Source organism: Phycodurus eques, chromosome 16 (assembly GCF_024500275.1).
Source record: "Phycodurus eques isolate BA_2022a chromosome 16, UOR_Pequ_1.1, whole genome shotgun sequence".
Taxonomy (NCBI): Eukaryota; Metazoa; Chordata; class Actinopteri; order Syngnathiformes; family Syngnathidae; genus Phycodurus; species Phycodurus eques.
This window is the reverse complement of record NC_084540.1, coordinates 16,807,945-16,823,707: the sequence shown is the minus strand read 5'-3', so window position 1 is coordinate 16,823,707 and position 15,763 is coordinate 16,807,945. Positions and strand designations below refer to the sequence as shown.

The window sequence follows — 15,763 nt, the reverse complement described above, 5'->3', positions numbered from 1 at the left end:
CAGCCTTCGAATAGGGGTTCATGCATATAAATTTTAAATGTAATCTGCAAGGCGAACCGATTCTGTCATGTCAATGTCTCATTAAGATGAAGGTATTACAGAAAAATATAAAATTAAGACCAAACGTTTGTTTCTTTCCACTCCAAACCACCCAAAAATAGATTCAACTAATTGGAATTGAGACTACTTTGTACTGCACAACAGCCCCCTCTTGTTGCGAAAAATATGATAACATGCAATGGAAAGTTTTGGACATGAGTCACGTGACTACAGAGCGCTCGAAAGTCAGTTTATTGATTGAGGAATATGTTGCTTTTTATGTTCTTCACATCCAGACGCTAAAGACATGAGCAGCTGTAATGTCGAGTCTCAATTCTCTCACACGGTCGACTGAATATATTTTACATGGATAAGGACATCAATCATCACTGGGGCAGCTGGAGCAACGTGCCCTGCCCTGATGGCAGGTACGTGACGTTCCGCGCGCGAGACATCTGGAGGGCGACATCCTCGGCCGCCTCCAGCTTGCGCAGCTCCACCAGGCCGTCGCCGGCTTCCATGAGTGAGTTGGCGATGAGCAGGGCGGCCTGGGAGTCGCCCTCGGCCGAGATGATGGCAGCCTGCTTCAGTTGTTCCGCCTTAAAAAAAATATATTAAAAAAAAAGACATTTAAATGACGTCTTAGTCCACTCATCTTCATCACACAGACCACCAAATAGTCAGAGGAAGGACCTTCTCCACGACGAATCTTGCCCTCTCGGCCTCCTGCTGGGCCACCTGCTTCATCTCCACAGCCTCTGTGAACTCCTTGCCAAACGTCAAGTGTGTCTGGAAGAACACAAACCAGTTATTACCTACGTTAAACACCCAACATACACATGCAACATATGGACTAAAACGAGGATGGCATTTAATTTTCCAAAGGTGCCATGAGAGAAACTGTATGTACAATGTGTATGTATATGTACAATACAGCTTATGAGTCCTTGCCTGTACACCCTATCAGTCCTCTTAAACACATCTGCAAAAAAGTACATCAGGTTCAACCTATGGTAGTGTGTGACAGATAACAGGAAGTTGACAGCTGCAAGTGTCAAAAGCTAGCGATCACAGCAGTTACACACTACAAAACATTCAGTGGGGGTACGAGCCAAGAAGACCTACAATTTTCATCCTGAAATGGGAGGAAGAGTATTTTTTTGTTTATTCTCAGTCAAAGCCTGTTTTTTTTTTATGTGCAATGCAATTGTGGTATTGGCAAAGAAAGGGAATCTGGAGCGTCATTTTAAAACGGCACATGGGAGCTACGAGAGGGATTTCCCGTCAAACACGCCTTTATTAAAAAGTGTGTGATTTCTAAGCACAGCTTGCAGCACAGCAGTCAATCTTCATCATAATGAAGACTCAGGGTAATTCCTCAACCATTGCTTCCTATCGCGTCAGTCACGCCCTTGCTAATTAAAAGAAGCCATTTGAAGACGGTGTTTTTGTGAAGGAAGCCTCTCTCGAGGCAGAAGATACCCTTTTTGTCAACTTTCAAAATGAACAAAGATCGTGAAATTCAAACAAGTTCAACTCTCCCGCATTACAAGGCGACGTGAGGGTGTGGCTGTAAAGGTGCAACTGAGGAAGGATACTGACAGGTGAGTGCTTTCATGGGATTTGGTAGAGAGACAAAAACTGACGCTCTTCAAGCTGATCTCCATCACAACTGATGGGGCCTCTGCTGTGATGGGCCACACCAGTGGATTCATTGCATTGTGCAAAGAAAGTGAATCTGGCCCGGATGTCCTGCATTATCAGTGTCTAATTTAACAGCAAGCGTTGTGTGGAAAGAGTTTAAATATGAGAGAAGTGATGGATATTGGGACGGAGATAATGAGTTCAGTTCTGGCCAGAGAAGGCTTTTCAATGTGTTTGATCTTCCACATCAAACATATCCAAGCATGCCCTTTATGGCCGTTGCTTCGTGCACTGGAAACAGACACGAAACTCCCGCAAACTTTTTCCAAAGGTTGGACACCTACAATTGTCCAAAATGTCTTGAGACCGAAAAAAACTAAGGTCTATGCTAACCTCTGTTTGCTTATTTGCAGTGGGTCCATGGTATACAATGGATGCAGTAGTGCGACATTTCTTCATACCAGTGAAACGTCATCCAAGATGAGGCCGAAGGTGGAGGCTCTTTCTGTGAGGTCCTCACTGACCTGGCGAGAGACAAGCTCTCTCTGCGTGATGAGCTCGCAGGCGTCAAACCGAGCCTTAAAAAGAACAACCCATCACATGTAAGCTTTAGCAACTTAATACATCCAAACAGATAATTGAAATTGTTACCAATAATTCAAATGGTTACGCACCACTACGGCCTTCAGCACCTCTGTGGTGATTGACGGTAGCACTCTTTCGTCGTAGTCCTCGCCAATGCTGGTGAAGATGCGTGGGAGCTGCGTGCTCACTGGCCGGAAGAGGATACGCAACGTGATGTTGACGTTCTGGAGATCTGTGGGAGGGAACGATCTCATGTCAACCTACAGGGGAGGTGAAAACTACACTGAATCCATATATTTTTACGTTTAGTGTAGGGCTAACGACTTACCTTTGCTTCCCGTGATGACGGGCACGTTTCGGGGACGGGAGCGACAGTCGAACATTATGGGCTTCTGTACCCAAGGGATGATGAAGTGAGTGCCCTCGCCGACCACTGTTTCCTGCACGCCCCGGAACCTGTCGAATATCACCGCCTGGTGGCCTGCATCAACTGTCACAGGAAGAAGAGGGGGAGTTATTTCCCAGAAGTTTTTTAAATTTATTTTTTATGTTTTGAGAATAATACTTTTTTGAAAAACATGCCTTAAAAGTAAAAGAAAACCACCATTATGAGAGATGGCAGCAAATCTTATTAGACCAGGTCAGTGCACATCGAAAAGATGAACTGTTTAGGCTTACTGTGTGTTTTGTGGATGCCAGTACAGGGATGGCATAGGGAAAGTGGGACGATACCCACAGAAATGGAAATCAAACTTTTTGTGACACGGGTTATATTTATATTGCAGGTGCCCTATTCTGATAGAATGCCTATATACATTTTATTTTATTGTTTAGTTTCATGTACATTTCAAGTGACATATCCCATATGGCGGTGTTTACATTGACGGAAGACATGAAACAACCCGCATGTGCAGACACCCAAATAAGTCCAGAAGCATCAACACGAAAGTAAACAGGGATCAGGCTTGTCCTGATCACCTTTTTTTTGTACCCGAGTACAAGTCGATGTTGATTGAGTCTTGATTTTGAGTATCTGCCAATACAGAGTCCGTTCCGATACATTGGCAACGCAAGCGTTAACATAGTATGCAAGATTCCGATATTTGAGTGCATTTGATTTCTTCCTTAGTAAACAATACATCCACTATACATAGTTATGACTCAATGAAGGTGCGTGGTTGGTGGGTGAGTGCTCGACTCCTCTCATCTACAAACAACCCTATTGAATTGCCTCATCAAATGCAACCAGTGGGGCACAAGTTTACCTGTCATCAGCGAGTTGTTTGGCCACACTGTATATTACATTAGACTTCCCAAGCTTAGTTTATAGTATCTTATGACTTGCTCTAAATGTCTGCTGTGTAGACAAAATGTTTCCACATCTCACTTCATGTTGCTTTTTTCATAATGAGCTTCAGACAAGTGTGAAGGCCACATTTTGAGGCCTGAATCTGATCTGAAGATACTCGTGTTTTTTTTTTTTTTTTTCATATTCATGCTGTCATGACACATATTGCGACTGTGCCACTTGGGAGGCCAAAAAAGAAAAATTAAATAAAAAATTCGTAATAGTATCACTTTTGAACCATACGGTGTAAATCAATTCATAATGAAAGGGCTTGGTTGCTCAGTAAAAAAAAATAAAAAATTAGCAAGCCGATGCTAAGGTGATATCAAGACCTGAAAGCATAATAGCCAACAACATGTCTGAAAAAACTGTTTACTGTCATTTCTGCCATTTGTTATCAAATGATGAGCAGGTTTAATTTCTTTTAAATTTTGCAACACATAATTTCTCATTATACTTGTATGACGAGAAGAAACACAATACTTAAAACAGCATGTACAGTTAATAAAGGTTCTGTGAGGATGTCATTCTGGGGCCTGGATCCATTACAATATTTTAATTAAAAGTACCCAAAGTTACTCACCATTGAAAAGGGCAGAGTTCACAACACTTCCACCTATGGCGAGGGCCAGTCCCAGCTTCCCAATAGACTCAAACAGCTTGGCCATTGTGGACAATTCAAATTTACTGCAAAAGAAAACAAAATAAGTTTTGTTTATGAGCATGTTTAGTCAATTCGAGGCCATGGATTGTTGACTTTGCCCCGGAGAGGATAATGGTGTCAACATGGCTAGCTTCTGCTTATTAGCTAGCTAGTTAAACAACTAGTAAGTGTTGGGGGGTAAAACCGTTTTTTTTTTTTTTTTCTACCGTGTAAAATTACACAAATCATCACTTACACTTTAAGAAAGAAGAAAATAACCTCAAGTAAACCAATTAGAAAAAAGAACACGCAGGAACGGGATGCTTAATGGTCTCCCCACAAAAAAGAGGCTCGCCTACTTAACACGCAAAGGTAAAATAATAATGACTCGCAAAACATTGAAACAATCTCAAGAGCTCACAGGACAAGGATCGTGGTGGCAAATTGAAACGCTTTCCGTCTCTTTTAGGCAGCATGTAGCTGAACTCACCTGGGTTTTGCTCAGGCGTCTGTGACCTCCACCGGGCACGGCGTGCAGCACATGAATTAGCCAGAGCAGTACGCATGCGCGTTGGGTGAAGTAACGTCGCATCTGTTTGGCTGGATTTCTTCTTCTACGGTTTGTGGCGTCCTACGTTACGCCCGACGTCTTCCGGCTTTAGATTTAACTGTAAAACAGCTTCTGCCGAACGATGATAAACAGACTGATTTGCTTGCGCCAGTAAGTAAGGCCGAATGTAAGACAAATGTTACATTTTGGAGTAAATTTGCCTGTGCAAAATATATTTGATATTATTTTCGTCTCAGACGTCCAAATACATTTTAGAGCTTCAAAACAACACAGTACAGTTACTCCATGTTCATTTTATTATTCTCTCTAAATTATTTCAGTTAGTTTCTCAAGTGATCTATAAAACAATGAGGAGCTTTATATTTTTAAATAACCAAACTTGATGGTTTGGAAGCAAGCTCAACCTTTCTTCGCGGTAAAGCTGGTTTTGCTAGGTCAACCGATGCACTTCATCGCCCCCTGTCGACCTGGACAAGCCAACTCACAGTTTCACTTTTGTCCTCTTTTGGCTCTTGAGTGTTTGTCGTTCTATTAAAGGAAAATAAATAAGCCACCAGGAAGCCTTGTCAGGTAACAGAACTCCATTTTAAAGTTTTAAAATATATTGTAGATGTAGGGTAGATGGTCACAGACCAAAGAACGCCGTTTTTGAGGCGCCCTGGCGTCTTGTCTCACTTCCTGCATTTGACAGCCTGTAAACATGCACGTTTATTTGCACAAATGGAACAAATAGTACGAGAAAGTTGTACGACTTTTGTTGTTGTTGTTAATTACTGGGAAGTGCGTGTATTGTGTGTCACTCTTCCAAATGTCTGTAGAAACAGTAGAGGTGGCCACAACATTAGGTACACCTGAACACTAATAACAATGTAATATCTGAACTCGTCAGTGTGGGCCGTTAAGGGCGTGACTGGCGGTTGTGATGTTTTCAAAGATGAAAGAATAAATGGACGTTTAAGCTTGAATGTTGGCTCAATTCAGGGAGTCTGCGTGTGGAGTGCTTGGGTGTGAAAATAGCTGTTTGAAAAGTCCAGCCATCCATTTTCAGAGCCGCTTATCCTCACAAGGGTGTCCAGTTTTGAGGTACTAATTTTACAATATGCTTATTATTGTAGTTATACAACAGCACTTCATCATACTGATTAGTTTGACTGGGAACAAAATTAATTAAACATATATGTAATTCTAATATTGTAAGTGCTTGTGCCGTTTGTCTGCAGATGGCAGAGGCAAGCAGGACGGTACGAGTGAGCGGCCTGCCCGCGGACGTTGAGGAAGAGCGGCTGATCGATAAATTGTCCGTCCATTTTCTGCGCTCCAGGAATGGTGGAGGGGAAATACTGTCTGTTACTGTTGATGAGAGCAAGCCCAACAGTGCCCTGGTCCAGTTTGAAGACAGTGGAGGTAGTGTTAACTTTGGCGCAGACCTCCACCAAAGGCTGCACAATCCTAAACATATCCTTCTGCTAGATCTGTGTGGTCACTGCCCTGCTTGGCCCAAGTGCAAGCTGACCATAACAGCAAAAAAGTGGATTTAATAAATTTGGGCTTGGTGGAAATAATAATGATGAGGGGGATTACAAGAGTTACACTGAAAAGAAATACCAATACTACAAAGTTAAAAAAAAAAAAGTAATGAATAAAGTTACAGAATTGCATGTTAGCATTTTATGAGAATAGTCATAATATTGCAATTTAAAAAAACGAGAATGAAGTCATAATTTACGGTTTTAAAAAAAATCTAAAATTTAAATAAAATAAAATGCTAAAACATGCATTTTAAAATCAAGTCGCAGTAAAGCTAAAATTCAAGACATCGTAATTTTAAGAGAATAAAGTCAATGTTATGGGGTTAAAAAAAAACTTTTGTTTATTAGAATAAAGTATTAATATTCAATGAAACTATTAAACAGAAAAAAATACAATTGCTGTATGAGAAAAAAGTGTATTTTTATTAAAAGAAAGTCATAAAGCTACAATAAACTGCGGTGAAAGAATTTAGTCGGGACAGATTATGGAAAATAGAATTTTTAATTGCTTGTATACATATAGTTTCACAATAGGTTGAGTTCCGTTAAGCTAAAAATAAATAAGGTGTGCTATAATTTTAACAGATGTTAGCGAGACATCTGTGAAAGAAAATACATAACATGCCCCTTTTAAGTCCCTGTCACATTGATTGTATCCCAGTGGCCCAGAGAGTCATTCGCCATGGCCGACACACTCTCAAGGTGGATGGGAAGGAGTACCTGCTCTCTGTCAGCGAGGATCACCAAAGCCTGGATCCTAACAAGGTACTTGGTAAATCCAACTTTTAATTTTGGCGAGTGTACACTATGCTATTAGTGTGACATTCGCTATTCACCACCAGGAGAAGAATCATAATTAATTACATTTATTGTCATCCATCTGTCGAATACAGGGGTCGGCAAGCTTAAATTCTCAAAGATCCATTTGGACCATCTCTTACAGAAAAAAAAAACATTGGGGGCCAAGAGACCCTTTTGATATCTAAAGGGAGGATAACACTGCATATACAGTATCTACACTGCATTTACAGTATCTTTGCCGTTTTTTTTTTTTTACCTGTATGTATAATAAACTACTTTGTGCTCACTCTGCTGCATTTATGAAATCAATGAACTGCTACAGAGAACGCAACATTTTATTTCTGAATGAAACTAAAACATTTTGAAATCTGAAAAAAGACACTTGGTTAAGGCGTACATTCAAATAAAATAGTTTGTGTCTATTTGAGTCCTTGGATTCACGAAATTGAAGCCAAACTTAAATTACCACCTGCAGCAAACTAAAAATGCCATCTGAATTTGTGTTCCATCATCATTTTATTGCGTGTGTAGCATGCAGTCAGAGGTCAACTTGAGTTAACGAAGACTACGGTAGTTTACTCAACAACGTAAAATCAATATTTTTAAAATAATAGCCAATTAAAAGATTTATTTCCCCTGGTTAATGTAATTTTTGCTCCTGAAACTTAGCGTACAGCGTCAGCACAGATTGTAAGCTGCCATCTGTGAGGCTATGAGAACGATGTTTGTTTTTAATATAGTTCCTGTAGCACATAGCATTAAATGTTCGTAAACGTTTTATTCAGAACCTCTTCTTGGATTTATCGAATATAGCTCAATCAATCTTGGCACAATGTGTCACCAACAGCGGCTGTAATGCCTGTTTTGAGTGATTATGATTTGTTTTTTTACAATTTATTTTAATTTTACAAGAGCACAATCTTCATATTTAGAATTACAATTGAAAATGAACAAACTAGAATAAAACAAATTGGAGAGCCATAGCAGTAGGTTGAAAGAGCCACACTGGTTGCCGAACCCTGGTCAAGTACATTTTGTTCAAACCTGGACTAAATCTCTTGGAAGGGTTTGTCTTTGAAGAACCCCTAGAAATAGCCAAAATGCCCATTAATGGCTGTTTCAAACCAAAATGGATGACTTCCTGTGTTTTTTTTGGTTTTTTTTTTGCCGTTACTCGAGACTTATTTGTGAGTCATGATAGACATATCTACCGTATTATATAAAAGTAGCTTCAGGGGTTGAATTGTATTTGGTGACAAACAAACTAACATTTGAAGAAGGACTAAATGAATGTTTTTCTTGTCTCTCCGAGGTCATCATAAGTCTAACAGCGACTGTGGACTACAGTCAGATTCCTGAGGGTAGAAGCATATTGTCTCTTCTCCTCCGGGACCACCCCGATGTCGAGACAAACTGTGACTCGACAAAGAATTTGTGCCGACTGCGCGGTGCCTACACCGAAGTGCAGTCAGTCTTGGTGCAGGTGCTTGGCTGCCGTCCAACAAATCTGCAGTCGGCGGAGCTCTCAGCCTCAGGTCGACTTTCTATTAGTTGTTCCGAATCTCTGATCAAGACCCCCAGTGAGAGAGTGGACAAACGAGAGCTTACTGGTGGTTCTCCCACCCCAGAGGAAGACCTCTCGCTGATGGTAGATGCAGATGTGTTCAAGTTTCTGCAGAAGCGCTATGGCCACGACTACCAGCGCCTACAGAGTCAGCATGGCGTCAAAGTGGTGGATGTGACGAATCAGGGGATCACCACTCTGTTTCTGCAAGTAGTAACTGGCAAGGGCGGGAAGGAGCGAGAGCGAATAGACCTCGCGAGGTCGGCAATAAGTGAGCTTTGTCAAAAGAGCGAGAGGAGGATCTGTCAGGCTGAGCTACGCAAGTGTGACCTCGACCCCAGGAGGGACCTGCAGCAAGCAATGGAGACTCTAAATGTCAGATTTCCTGAGCTTCTTCTCAGTGAAGATGACAGCTGTGTCTTCCTCATTGGTGACTGTAGCGATGTGTCCGAGGCCAAGCAGTTTCTTTTGCAGGAGCGTTGCGCGATGGAAAGAGAAGACATCGCCAGTCTTCTTGGAATTCCATCTTCTCCCCGACTGACCAATGAAGCGCATGACACCGGCACTGTGTCTCAGTCTGTCTCAAGAACTCTGGATGATCGGAAGGCTCTTGTTCGGGAATCAGACAAGGCGAAAAGGTCAGAAGGTGGCAAACTGTATCATCTGGCTGCTCGCTTTAAAGAGTCTGGTCCGCCACTACCGACTCCTTCTGTAGACTTGTCCTTATGCAGAACCTCAAATCCAAGTAGACATTCCACTCAAGAGTCGAGGTCAAAAGCAGCGGGAGACCCACATAGAGTTTTGCGTCCATTAATGAAGAGTAAAACATCCTCGGACATTTCAGCCAAGAGTAGAAGACCCTTCTGGACCACGACCCCACTCCCGCTGGCTGGAAAAGTCCACATGGGATCCAATTCGAAGAGAACTAACAGTTTTTCTGGAGTGACACAGCAGGGACTTCAGAAGATTGAAGAGGATTCCTTTGGGTCTCCGCCTAGAGCCAGGACCTCTCGCCTGAGTGACCAACATGAAGTTTACCATGCGGAAGTTCTGGTGTCCACCATTATGTGGCTCCATATTAAAGAGGTTTACAGCACACAAGTTGAAGCCCTGACGTGCGACCTGCAGCTAAACGAAGGAGGCTCGCCGGGCAGGATACAGTCCGCCATCGGCATCAGTGGCTCAGAGCAGTCTGCAGTCACCGCATGCCAGCTTGCTTTACAAGAACTGGTTGATGCCGTAAGTCCCGATTTCTGTGTGCACGAGCTTCACCTGTCTGAACTCGGCGTTGCTGACCTGGAAGATGAAACCCTACAGGCTTGCTGCGCGGAAGTCCGGCGACGCTTCAAGAAGATTACCGTCCGAGTGATGAAGAGGAGTTTGTATCTCATTGGTCCTAAACGCTTGTGCTATCAGGTGGGCGCTTCCCTGCGGGAAGTCTTTTCCGGAGATGGCACCCAAACGGACACACAGAAAGACCGCGCCAGCCCTTCAATAGCGAGGGAAGTAAACGAAGGCGATCCACGAACATTATCGGAGTGCCAACCATATTCTGCATCTCAGGAAAGAGTATCGAACCATATGGAGGACAAGACTGAGCTTGTCAATGGCGCTAACGGTCAAGTGGCAACCAGGAGAGACCCTGTCATCAAGGAGAAATTGGAAAGGCCAAGCATTGTGGATCAGGATAGACGTAAGGTGTTGGTCCACGGAAGTAAGACAAGCCCCTCCAATGTGAATGGCGTCTGGTCAATGACACCTCAAAACAACAAAGCCACAGAGTCTCACCAGAAAGAAGTCCGCCCGGCTGGCATCTGCGTGTGCGGGGAGACTGCCACCTCCATGAACAGGACTGAGTGCGGGGTGGTTATGTGCACCAAGTGCCTAGACGCAGTTCACATCCATTGCAGGGTATGCCACAGTGGACCACCGCAACACTTGGTACCAGCGGGCATCCGGGGCACGATGACCCATTGCAAACTCAACTTCAGTTTACCTGGTCACAACAAGCACGCCACCATCAAGATCACATACCTCATTCCTGATGGTATACAAAAGGTGCGAAACTGTTTGTTTAAAAAAAAAAAAAAAAAAAATCGCTTGTCTGCCTGCTTGAATTCCCACTCGGTGACGATGTGAATGTGAGCGTGAATGGTTGTCTGTCTATACAGTTGGCTATAAGAAGCCTCCACACCCTGTTCAAATGCCAGGTTTTTGTGACGTAAAAGAATTCCACCAAGATAAATCATTTGACAACTTTTTTACCATTAATGTGACCTATCACCAGTAGAACCCCGTTTAAAAAAAAAACAACATCTTTTTGAGAGGGCGAGTAAAAATGCACCCATTTTCTGTACCGCTTATCGAACTGATATAATGTGGTTGCACAAGTGTGCACACCAGCTTATAAGTGGGAATGTGGAACTGTTCAGAATGAACCAATCACATTCAAACTCATTTTAAATGGGAGTCAACTCAGCACTCGACACCAACACCATCATTTGAATGTGATTGGCTAATTCTCACAACAGGGCTTGAACTGAGTCTTTACTATTCCACATCGAACTTTAAAGCTTAAACTCGACTCATCGCTAATCACGTCTTTTGATCGTCTCTCGTCTTCCAACTGGCCAATTTACAGAGGACTTTCGACTCGCCCATCTGCTGCCGTCGCTGGACTTGAACACTCTGTGGCGCAGTAGAATGTGTGGCCCACAAGGCAATACAGTATGTGCGCATCTGAGAGTACGTAAACCACTGGTTGTAGATGAGAATAGTGGTTATCCTCCAATCACCGCTAGTTGAAAAATATTCATACCAGCAAGACCGCAGGGCTTTTGGCGAGGTACGAGTGTGGCAGCGCAAAGTGAAATGCCAAAATGTTACATCCTATAATGTGCCGTAACTATGATAATGAGAACTTTACTCATATCGCAACATGCATGCAAACTCATGGCACTTGTGTGGCTTTTATGACACCGTGTTGTAAAACCTAGCACAGTACACAGCCGTACTATGCTACAGACATGGAACTATTTTATCAAAATTGAGACCAGTCATTTGCAAAATATGCAAGTCCATCCTCAAATATGATAAAAGTGAAATAGAGTGAAATGCTTAATTTTGGAAATCTTGCTACAATGTCTCATTTTAGAAGTTGCTGTGCTATGGAACACAAGAGGAGACCGGCTGGCTCGTTGAAGGACAAAAACATGCACATGTGAAACCGGTGCGTGCCACAAAAAATATTTGGGGACCGGTGTATTGTGCTGAAAAAATATTAGTCAATATCAATCAATCGACTTCGACTCAACTTTCATTACACTATAGTCGACTACAATAAATCTTTCGTCATTCACCCCCTATCTCACAAAGTCGAAAGCCAAATCGGCAGTTATGAGACAGCGAGAAGTGGGGTTGTACCCTGGACTGGTTAGGGTCTAACCGTTAGGCTAATCCTAACCCATTGACTCAGGGCCATAGTGGGAGGAGTCAATTCTTTCCTTTTTGAATTGCCAGGACCATCACCCTTCTCCTGGAAAGCCCTTCCAAGGTGACGTCTTTGAAGCCTTCCTCCCCGACTGCGATAAGAGCAGGAAGCTGTTGCCCAGGCTGGAGAACGCCTTACGGCAGGGCCTCACCTTCACTGTGACGAGCAAGAACGGCTCCAAGGTTACCTGGGACGTCATCCCGCACAAAACCAGCTTGCAGGGCGGCCGGTCGGGGTGAGTGAGGCTGCTGATGCTGACGACCATGTGCTGCAAAATTGAAGGTCCCAAAACAAGTACTTTTGGTTCCCCAGGAACGGTTACCCAGATTCTTTCTACTTGAAACGCCTCTCAGACATCTTGACATCGCATGGGATTGAAGAGCAAGCTTCCACATCTTGAGACTTCACCTTAGTATTAGAGGTTCACACATGGTTAAAGGTATTAGCACTTTATAGTGTATTATTAGTAGTAGTAGTCGTAGTAGAGATAAGAGGTCATGACGGGGAGACCTTTAGTTATCAGAATGCATTTAATAATATGCATTAAAAATATATTTTTCCACAAGCAAAAATTAAGAATTCCACATGAACGTTCAGCTAATTTCTACATAGGGGCATCATATGTCCTAGTGCAGGTGTCAAACTCAAGGCCCTGGGGCAAGACCCGGCCCGCCACATCATTTGATGTGGCCCACGAAAACCAAATCATGTGTCGTCATGTTTCTTGCTAAAATACCAAAATTGCAAATTGTGTTCACCGTTAATAACATTAGGAATTACAAGCCTTTTTTGTTACCAGTCCCTCTTTTAAAATAAAATGAATAATCAATTCATAGCAAGTTTTCATTACCTTCTGATTTTAAAACTAGTTATTCATCAATATGTTGTGTATTTGTAATACTCATAATCACAAAATGAAGCGATTATACATTTACAGGAAGTCCTCGAGTTACGACGTACTCGACCTACGACGTTTCGACTTTACGACGCCCGTGCCTCGTCCGCCGTTTTCTCCCCAGCACCGTAGGGTTTCTGCTTAGCTAGTGCATAGTGCTTGTCTGTGTTTGTGTGCCGGGACTGTCTTTGCATTTTTTTTTTTCACACTCTCAGCAGTATTGGTAAGTACAGCATCTTATTTTTTTTTATTTGAATGTATTTTAGTTTCTTCACACCTGACCGTGGTCGGGAGACGCCTTATCCAGAGCCGAGGTTGTCCTGCTCTGGGTTGACTCCCTTCTCCCGTTGCACAGCTGAGCTGGGTGGCGGCAACAATAAAGGCACGAGGCACCGATTTTTTGCTGCTTTAATGGCTTTATTAGCTCCTCTGCGCATTCAACGTCAAGGGGTCCTCCGCTAATCGCTACTCTTCCCCGGTCGCCGTCACTACACTTGCCACTGTACACGCTCGCACCTGCGCGCACTCCTTCCTCCTTCACAGTCCCGCCTCACTCACACATCGACGCCCACGCCCACACACACTGAGCTTGCTGTCACAATCGCGTGGGACAATACCCGTAACAGAAGTATTTCGACGTAAGTTTCGACTTTAACGGTGAAATCCGACTTACGTGGAAATTCGGGTTACGTCGCCAGCGTAGAAACGGAACTCGTTCGTAAATCGAGGACTTCCTGTTTATGGTATTAGAACCATAACGGCCCTCTGAGGGAAACCGTGTGGCCCGCAACAAAAATTTGTGTGAACTCCTCTCCTAGTAAATGAAATCACAGTTAACTAGCAGCGTCATCTATTTTTTTTCCTTTGGAAAATTAACTTTTGGTAGCTTATTATTATCATTATTATTATGAACAGGTTTAACTGCATCGCAAAACAATTTAACCTGAGGGGGAAAAAACTATGCATCAATGTATTGTCACCACTATTATTTAATGACAGATTTCTTACTACAGTGTACAGATGTGTGTTCATATCGTTATGAATATATTCTTTCCATTAGGGGGAGGCCTTCTTTAACAATGCATTTTTCCAATAATAAATATATACTTGTAAGAAATGTATTTTTTCACAAATGTAAAATTATCGTAAACTTGCACATTGACAGATGCCTCCCCGGCTCTGAATTATGGGTAAAGCTTTCATTACAGGAGAAGGTCTTTAGTTGTAACAATGCATTTTTATTGAAAAAAAAAAAAAATACTTTTTAAACGTTTCCACAAATAATGCTAAAGTCCACCTTAAGCTTTCACCTTCACAGAGCTCACCTCTGCTCTGTATTAGAGGTAAGGTGTTTAATTTAGGGAGACGCTTATGTTGTAGCAATGCATTTTCATAATAAATATATACTTTAAAAATGTTTTTCCACTATTATTCACATTTTTCCATGATAATTAAAACTATACCTTAAAGTTTCCCCTTTACATATGCCACCTCTGCTCTATATTAGAGGGTATTGCATTTAATTTAGGGGAGGCCTTTAGTTGTAACTACATTTCACAATTTTTTTTTTTCACCGTAAATGTTCAGTTTTACAGATGCCCTCTCTGCTTTGTATTAGGCATAAGGTATTCATAGGGGAAGCCTTTTTGTTGTCAAAATTTACTTTGATTGATAAATTTATACTGTATTTAAAAACAAAAAAATCCCCAAATAAATTTAAACTCCACCAGCCTTACAGCTGTCTGGTGGTCAAAGTAACTATAATTACACCCACCTTGTACCACCTGTTTTTTTTAAATTATTATTTTTTTTTAATAAATACCAGGACTCATTTAAAAAAGAAAAACAAACAACATTACTTTCACATTTCTTGTTATGCTTGTTTTTATTAGTCCTGGAAAACATGTAAGGCATTTGGTAACATTACACACCGAAGCATTACGTTGAGCTGTAGAGGCCCATGCGGAGCCCACCCAGAGTCGAGCACAGAAAGAAGCAGCATCAATTCAAAAAGGGTTTAAAAAAAAAAAAAAATAATACAAGAAAGTTTTGTTGAGCGACATCGTTTTTTTTTGGGGGGGGGGGGCAAACAAAGCTACACAACACGCACAAAAATCACGTTTCAGGGAACCCTGTGGAGGACTGGGAGGAGGGGGGGGGGCAATGGTGAGTGTTTTGGGACGGGGACGAGTGGCAGCACATTCCCCGAGTTAGGTGGCTGCCCATGCTGGAGGCTTCATTTGGCAATTTGACACGTGACTGAGCGGGCATTCTTCCTCACACCACACTACCACATCGGCACTAAACTAAGCTGTACATACAAAACATACACACACTGTTACTTTTTTAAAATACAAAATTCCAACTAAACATGCGTCCTGCTACTGTACATGATCAGCCAATGACTTGAATTGAGGCCGCCTCGCTGCTTGGTTGGCAGGCGTGAGTGGAAACGGGGCATGGAATTTGGGCACGCTTCCACAGACGGGACGCATAGATGACAAATTGTGCTATGAATCGAGCAAAAACTGTTGCTGGGACCTGAGAAACCACATTAAAAGAAGGCCGGCATCTGCTCCAGACACCCAAAAAAAAAAAAAAAAAAAAAAGACAAGGAATGTGATCAGACGCTTGTCGTCTCAGTGCATTTTTTT

General features: G+C 42.4%; 2 protein-coding genes across 2 annotated transcripts; one reads left to right on the top strand and one right to left on the bottom strand.

The window, feature by feature from the left end:
- Positions 1-275: 275 nt before the first annotated feature.
- On the bottom strand, positions 276-4,823 carry phb (prohibitin). The gene is made up of 7 exons (XM_061700686.1): positions 4,750-4,823; positions 4,200-4,303; positions 2,597-2,758; positions 2,358-2,500; positions 2,145-2,261; positions 733-828; positions 276-638 (listed from the first exon to the last, which is right to left on the bottom strand). The coding sequence occupies exons 2-7, from the start codon at positions 4,282-4,284 to the stop codon at positions 426-428; spliced, it is 816 nt and encodes a 271-aa protein (XP_061556670.1). The 5' UTR covers positions 4,285-4,303; positions 4,750-4,823; the 3' UTR covers positions 276-425.
- An 89-nt stretch (positions 4,824-4,912) lies between these two features.
- On the top strand, positions 4,913-14,506 carry si:busm1-163l24.3 (uncharacterized). Its single transcript, XM_061700681.1, has 7 exons — positions 4,913-4,980; positions 6,051-6,234; positions 7,021-7,124; positions 8,473-10,782; positions 11,879-11,953; positions 12,244-12,449; positions 12,527-14,506. Exons 2-7 carry the CDS (start codon positions 6,051-6,053, stop codon positions 12,612-12,614), a joined length of 2,967 nt encoding a protein of 988 aa, XP_061556665.1. The 5' UTR covers positions 4,913-4,980; the 3' UTR covers positions 12,615-14,506.
- Positions 14,507-15,763: the final 1,257 nt, after the last annotated feature.

Excerpts from the sequence above, each read along its gene's own strand:
- phb (XM_061700686.1), bottom strand. The coding sequence starts at position 4,284 with ATGGCCAAGCTGTTTGAGTCTATTGGGAAGCTGGGACTGGCCCTCGCC. Across the intron at positions 829-2,144 it reads TCTTGGATGACGTTTCACTG|ACACACTTGACGTTTGGCAA; the intron begins GTATGAAGAAAT and ends GTGTTCTTCCAG. Across the intron at positions 639-732 it reads CAAGATTCGTCGTGGAGAAG|GCGGAACAACTGAAGCAGGC; the intron begins GTCCTTCCTCTG and ends ATTTTTTTTAAG.
- si:busm1-163l24.3 (XM_061700681.1), top strand. The coding sequence starts at position 6,051 with ATGGCAGAGGCAAGCAGGACGGTACGAGTGAGCGGCCTGCCCGCGGAC. Across the intron at positions 6,235-7,020 it reads CCAGTTTGAAGACAGTGGAG|TGGCCCAGAGAGTCATTCGC; the intron begins GTAGTGTTAACT and ends ATTGTATCCCAG. Across the intron at positions 10,783-11,878 it reads TTCCTGATGGTATACAAAAG|AAGTTGCTGTGCTATGGAAC; the intron begins GTGCGAAACTGT and ends GTCTCATTTTAG.